Source organism: Onychomys torridus, chromosome 7 (genome assembly GCF_903995425.1).
Source record: "Onychomys torridus chromosome 7, mOncTor1.1, whole genome shotgun sequence".
NCBI lineage: Eukaryota > Metazoa > Chordata > Mammalia > Rodentia > Cricetidae > Onychomys > Onychomys torridus.
Window position 1 is genome coordinate 31,864,846 of NC_050449.1, and position 7,778 is coordinate 31,872,623.

Below are 7,778 nucleotides of genomic sequence, written 5' to 3' on the forward strand. Positions count from 1 at the left end.
TTGGCACAAGAGACAACTTCCTGAGTAGATCACCACAGCACAGACCCTAAGGTCAACAATAAATGGGACGACCTTGAAATGAAAAGCTTCTGGAAGGCAAAGGATTCTGTCAATAGGACAAAATGGCAGCCTACAGAATGAGAGAAGATCTTCTCCAATCCCACATCTGACAGAGGAATGTCTCTAAAATAAAAAAAAAAACTCAAGAAACTAGACATCAAAAACAACAACAAGAACAACAAAACAAACAACCAAACAAACCAATTAAAAATTGGGGTACTGACTAAATAGAGAATTCTCAACACAAGAATCTCAAATGGCAGAGAAACATTTAAAGAAATGTTCATCATTCTTAGCCATCAGGGCAATGCAAGTAAAAATGACTCTGAGATTCCATCTTACACCTGTTGGAATGGCTAAGAAAAAAACATAAATGACAGTTTATGCTTTCATTATGTTTCATGTTTCTATAAAAGTAATAAACTGTAGTATAGTATATAGCTCATTCAATGTGAAGGATTAGGCGAATAGATGTGGAACAGGAGGAACACTTTTCCATTGGTGGTGGGAGTGCAAACTTTGGAAATCAAAATGGCAGTTTCTCAAAAAGTTGGAAATCAACCTACCTCAAGATCCAGCTATACCACTCCTGGATAGAGACCCAAAGAATGCTCTACCACCCACAAGGACACTTGTTCAGCTATGTTCATAGCAGCTTTATTTGTAATAGCCAGAAAATGGAAACAACCTAGATGCCTCCACCCCAACCAAATAATGGATAATGAAAATGTGGTACATTTACACAATGGAATATTACTCAGCTTTGAAACACAATGACATCAGAATTTGATAGCAAATAGATAGACTTAGAAAAAAACATCATCCTGAGTGAGGTAACCCAGACTTGGAAAGGCAAACATGGTATGGCCTCATTCATAAGTGGATATTAGGAGTAAAGTAAAAGGATAGCCATGCTATAATCCAGAGACCCAGAGATGCTGGGTAACAAAGAGTGCCCAAGGGGATGCATGGATCTTACTGGGAGGAGGAAATAAGGGAGATCTCTTGGATGGACTCTGGTGGGTGAACATGGAAACTTGAGGGATCCTGTATTTAAGTGGGTGGAGGGGACAGTGCTGAGAAGATGACTGGAAATAGGGGCATTACAGAGTCAGGTAGGAGCTGATGTAAAGGAAACTTCTACAAAGTCTACAAGGATGGCCCCAGCGAGGACTTCTGGCAATAGTGGATGTATATCCTGAACTCTGGGACCATATTGTTGACTACTATGGCTGTCACCAAAGAGCCTTCATCCAGTGAAAGGAGGCAGATTTAGAGACCCATGGCCAAACAATGGGCTGTGCTCAGGGAGAACTGCTGAGGAAAGGGAGGAGGAATTGTAGGAAACAGGGGGCTGAGATCATGGCAGGAAAACACACAGGAAACCCTAGCCTGGATCATGTGAACTCACAGAGTCTGAATCAACAACCAGGGTTCAGCCTGTTCTGACATTACCTATATATAAAACATCACTGCTATTAAGAAAGACAGATTTGAGTGCTAATATTATTTAATCAATTCTTTTTGCCTTCTAAGTGCTATAATCAGCACCATTTATTCACCCTTTGAAATATGATTATTTTTAGTTTTAAGATTAGAGATTGAAGTTCAGAGAGAGGTTGAACACCTACTAAGGACACGTATTTAGTAATAGACAAAGCCAAGGCTTATACTGAAGTTAGTTTACTGTTTGAATGGTGAGGGACATCGTAATTTGTGATTCACCATTACTACTAATAATTTTGTTAGAATGATAGTCATAAACTTGACTGTACTAGGCAAGTTGACAAGTGGTCACCTTAGTGATACTATGCTGTAGCTCATGTCCAATGGCTATATTCACTTAGATATGTGGGAAAGACTGAAGAAACTGAAGAATTACCTTCTTTTAAAAATATTTTTTCAAAAACTAACATAGGCTTCATTAGACATTTTCAAAATTGTTTTGTTGTCTTCCTTCCCACACCAAATGTTTCTCCATTTCCCTTTCTACCCTTATAAACTTCTTTTCCATGTTGTTGCATGTATTCTACTAACTTCGACCCCATCAAGACCTCATTTCCCCTCTCATGGCTCCCTTTCTAGTTTCATGACCAATACCCACAGTCATACCTACACACAGACACAGACATACACACAGAGACACATGCACACCCCAACAGAACATTAAAGCTAAAATTTGCATATGAAAGATAATGTGCAGATAATACTAGTTTAGGTTACCTTACACAACATGATAATATCCAAATTTATCTATTTTTCTGCAAATTTTACTTATTTTTATGACTGAATAAAACTACATTATGTATTTGTACCACACTTTCATTAACTACTGATGGATGTCCATGCAGATTTTAGTATTTTCATGCTGTTGTAAATAGAACATCAATAAACATGGCTATGCAAGTACCTTTGCAGTAGAATGAAGAGTCCTTTAGGCATATGTCTTGGTCAGTGTTTTATTGCTGTGAAGAGACACCATTACCATGACAACTCTTATAAAAGAAGGCATTTAATGGAGTTTGCCCATCATCCTCATGGCGGGGAGCATGGCAGCACACAGGCAGACATGGTAGCTGTAAGTTCTACATCCAGATCCAAAGGCAGCAAGAAGAGAAAGAGGTCTTCGGCATGGTTTGGGCCCTTGAAAGCTTAAAGCCCATTTCCAGTGACACACTTCCTCTAACAAAGCCATACCTCCTAACTGTCTCAAACAGTGCTACTCCCTGGTGACTGATCATTCTAATCTATGAGCCTATGGGGCCATTCTTATTCAAACCATCACAGTGTATGCCCAGGAGTGGCATATCTGGGCCATATGGTGGTTCTATTTTTAGGTTTTGGAGGTCTCCACACTAATTTCCATAGTGGGCACAGCTGGAGATGTCTTTTTGTATGCTGTGAGTGTTGCTCTAATTGATTGATAAATAAAACGCTGATTGGCCAGTAGCCAGGCAGGAAGTATAGTATAGGCAGGATAAGGAGAGAGAATTCTGGGAAGGGGAAGGCTGAGTCAGCAGATGCTGCCAGCCACTGCTGCCATGAGAAGCAAGATGTAAAGTACCAGTAAACCACGAGCCATGTGGCAACTTACAAATGAATAGAAATGGGTTAATTGAAGATATAAGAACTAGATAAAAGAAGCCTGCCTCAGCCATATTGTTTATAACTAATATAAGTCTCTGTGTGTTTACTTGGGTCTGAGTGGCTGCAGGCCTGTGCAGGACTGGAGAAAACTCCAGCTGCAGGGCATGTCAGTTGGACAGGGCTATTTCTTCCCTCTCCTTCTCATCACTATTTATTGTCTTTTGTTTTCTTGATGGTAGCTGTTCTGCCTAGGACAAGGTGGAATCCCAGAGTAGTTTTATTTGAATTTCCCTGATGGATAAGGATGTTGAAATCCTTTACAATATTTAAAAAAGTTGTCCTCTTCCCTCCACATATTGGCTGTGTTAGACAGGTGTATACATGTACGTGTGTGTTTGTGTACATGCACACAACAAATAAATGTGATAAAATGTATTCCATGACCATTTGTATTTCATTTTTTGAGAACTATTTGTTAAATTTACTGACACATTTATTAATTGGAAGTTTCAATTTTCTCTGTGTTTAATTTTACCATTCTTTGTATATCCTATAAATTAACATCCAGCTATCTAAGCATCTTTGAACTCTGGCCTTTACTTCTCTAATAGGCACTCCAGCCATTTGCTTGGGATACATACTTTACTATTCATGGTTTGGAAATTTCCACTAAAGAAAAGTTGGGGTGGCTATAGTAGTTGCCATTATTTGATTATTCTTATATCACCTGTTGTTCGAAGTTTGCAAACAGTTGCTTTGTGTTTTGTTGTTGTTCTTACATTGCTTGTGCTTGGAGAAGGTACTACAGCCACTCTTCCATCACAAGTAATCTGCTGTCTGAGGTTTAAAGTGTGCTATACATTTTTATGACTTTTTACCTTGCATTCCAGCCAAACCAAAGGTCATATGGGTTCATGGAGAAGGAGAGATTGGAAATAGACTTAAGGTAGATCTGCCACTTCAAGCAATCATCTTCCCTTCTATGAACTGAATAATGTCTTCATGAGATGAGAGCAGCTGTTAATTGTGTGAATCCCTAAGTTGCTGGTACTGAAAATACTTAAAAATATTGCAAAGATATGGTGGTGACACTCCCATCCAGAGATTCTGATTGTTGGCCCAGACTTTCTTTCTAAGACTCACTGTAGGCATTTGTAGTGAACAACCAGGTTTGAAAACCAGAGGGAACAATAACATCTCCAGATCCTTCAGGTTTCAGCTTTCCATGAAGACTGGCTTTGATGTTTAAGAAGACAGAGCATAGACAAAGGATGGTGAAGGCAGAGGTTGGAGGTTGGGTGTAGAAGGCAAAAAAGACAAAGGCAAACCAAAGAGGCAGCTGGGAGACATGCTCAAAGAGAGTGGAGAGAAGTAGAGACAGTCAGGCTGTCTTGACATGCCAGGAACTTAGAGAGAGGCTGCTTTGGAGAGCAGTCCTGCTGTCCTGAGGATTTTTTTTTGTTATCATTAAACTTACTTAAATGAGATGGCAGGGAGAGGAATCAGAATTCTTGTTGATTTCTGATTAATATTAATTAATATTAATTCCTGGAATGAATGCAAATTTGAATAAACCTTTCAATATGTTGTTGAAGTATAACAGTCCTGCAAAACTTTTTCAACTGTATTCACATCTACTAAAACTATTGGACGTTATTTGCCATTTTTTGTTTGTTTTTTTGAGACAGGGTTTCTCTTTGCAGCTTTGGAGCCTTTCCTGGAACTCACTCTGTAGCCCAGGCTGTCCTCAAACTCACAGAGATCCATCTGCCTCTACATCCTGAGTGTTGGGATTAAAGGCGTGCACCACCACTGCCTGGCTATTATTTGTTGTTTTTAAAGACACTGCCTTATGGGTTTCAGTGGGTCCCAGAAGGAAGTTGATCTAATGGTTAGGATAAGGACTTTGAATTGGGCAGACTTGAATTTGATTGTGGGTTTTGAAACTCACTCTCTTTCTTGCAGAGGTCCAGACTCCAGCAATGGAAACAAGAGCTTTGATAAGGAATGAATACATTATTTTTAAAATTTTTTTATTGCTTTCACTATTTTGAGATTATAATATCACATCATTTCCTCTTTCCCTTTCCTCCCTATTAAATCCTTCCATATAACACTCCTTGCTCAAATTCATGTCCTCCTTTTCACTGACTTTGTTATACACACACACATATATATATGTACATATATTCCTAAATACAGAAGTACAAAAATTGATATGTTTTTGAGTTTTGGGAGTGTAAGGACACAGTATTAAGTAGCTTACAGGGAATTTAAGAAGTAGCAATTGTTTTCACAATATTTTTTCCTAGAAAAATATTGGGTAACTATTGCCGAAAACAAAACAAAACAAAACAAAACAAATTATCACTTCTACAGAAAACAAACATTTTTGCTTCCTTTGGGAAGGTAACTCTGAGGAAATGATCCTGAGGGAGACTCTGCCTTCATAATCAGGCCACTGAGATCTGCAAACAAACATGACTGTTTATTCTCCTCATACCACAGGTCAGGACAGGAGCTGCCTCCTGCCAGTTTGACAAATTAACAGTCAAAAGTTAAGGATTTCAGTACAAAGAGAATTATAATATAAACCCAAGATCTGAGCTTTGGCCTGGAAAAGGAGGTTTGAAGCTCCAAGCTGTTGCCTTCTGTCCACCAAGTCTTTATCTTCCCCAGAACACTTCGGAGGAGAGACAGTAGACAGAACATCTCTGCTGTAAGTAAAGAAAGGAACATCCCTGCGAGATCCTGACCAGTTGTGAAACAGGTTATAAATGAAGACTGTGGGTAGGACTGATGGAACTCCCCTTAGGCCTGAAGTCTGGAGGGTTTGTGACTTTGGTTATTTCATAGTTGCAATTATCTAAGCTGTAAAATGAGGATAATAGTATGGTCACATATTCTTAGAGCTTCTCACAGTAACCCCTAAATAAGTGTTAGTGTACAATGCTATTATTTACCCTTCATGCAGTTGAGCTAAGAGACTGTAAGAAACCTGATGCCAAATTTTTATGAGACAGACTGAGACACTGTTGTAGTCCTGGTGGCATCTGCCTGTCAGGATTCAGTCAAGGGAAGAGGCTCATGTTTTAGCAATTTGTACAGAGATAGGAGTGGGGAGGATATAGAAAATGGACTGACTTCATAGTTTCAAAGACACCCACTCTGCTTAATATTCCTCTCTCGGACACTACCTGCTCTCATCCTGGAGGGGAAGTATAGCCTTTTGCTATTATCTGGTAGGTAGAGTCAGTTGGCAGTTCATTTCTAGTTGTGGAAAAGAGAAAAACCTTCTGTCCTTCATCCCCCCTCCTCTCTGGATCACCTTTCAAAGAGAAGTTAGATTGTGAGGATGGTGATGATATTTCTTTGTCTCCATTGGACCTCTTCTCTGTCACACAGGCCTCCCTCCTGAGAAGAATGACTTCCACGAATTCCTCTGTGACACAGTTCATCCTTGCAGGCCTGACAGACCAGCCGGGACTCCGCATGCCCCTCTTCTTCCTGTTCCTAGGTTTCTACATGGTCACTATGGTGGGGAACCTGGGTTTGATCGCCCTCATAGGGCTGAACCCTCATTTGCACACCCCCATGTACTTCTTTCTCTTCAATCTTTCCTTAATAGATTCTTGTTACTCCTCCACTATCATTCCCAAAATGCTGATGAGTTTTGTTTCAAAGAAGAACATCATCTCACACTCAGGGTGTATGACCCAGCTCTTTTTTTTCTGTTTCTTTGTAGTTTCTGAGTCCTTCATTCTGTCTGCAATGGCATATGACCGTTATGTTGCCATCTGCAACCCCCTGATGTATACAGTCACCATGTCTCCCAAGGTGTATTTCCTCCTTCTACTTGGTGTGTATGTTATGGGCTTCTCTGGAGGAATGGCCCACACAGGAAACATAATGAATCTGACCTTCTGTGCTGACAACCTTGTCAATCACTTCATGTGTGACATTCTTCCCCTTCTGGAGCTGTCCTGCGACAGCACCTTCACAAATGACCTGGTAGTCTTCATTGTCGTGGGCTTTGATATCATTGTGCCCATTGTTACCATCTTCATTTCTTATGCCCTCATCCTCTCCAGCATTCTTCGCATGCATTCCACAGAGGGCAGGTCCAAGGCCTTCAGCACCTGCAGCTCCCACATGATCGTGGTTTGTCTTTTCTTTGGTTCTGGGGCTTTCATGTACCTCAAGCCACCTTCCATTTTACCCCTTGACCAAGGGAAAGTGTCTTCCTTGTTCTATACCATTGTGGTGCCCATGTTGAACCCTCTGATCTATAGCTTGAGAAATAAGGATGTCAAGGTTGCTCTGAGGAAAACTCTTGTCAGGAGAGTATTTTCTTAAGAGAGGAGCAGTGTCAAGAGCTGCAGTGGTGTGACTGGTCAGTGAGCAGTATTCACATGGAAAGGGCTGTGTTTGGATAAGAAGACACAAGTTTGCAACGAGGGGTTAAAGTCTAGTAGTTTTCTTCTTGTACAAGAAGAGAAGTTTATGGCCCTACTGAGTGAACCTAGGTCTTCATGAATGCTGGGCAAGTGCTCCATCACCCAGCTACTTTCAGTCCAGAAACAGCATTTCAAATAAAAAACACAGCTCTCTTTCTGACCCCTTTTTATGCC

General features: G+C 40.3%; 1 protein-coding gene across 1 annotated transcript; it reads left to right on the forward strand.

Moving 5' to 3' along the window:
* Window positions 1-6,564: 6,564 nt before the first annotated feature.
* On the forward strand, window positions 6,565-7,503 carry LOC118587508 (olfactory receptor 145-like). Its single transcript, XM_036193528.1, has one exon. It carries the CDS (start codon window positions 6,571-6,573, stop codon window positions 7,501-7,503), a length of 933 nt encoding a protein of 310 aa, XP_036049421.1. The 5' UTR covers window positions 6,565-6,570.
* Window positions 7,504-7,778: the final 275 nt, after the last annotated feature.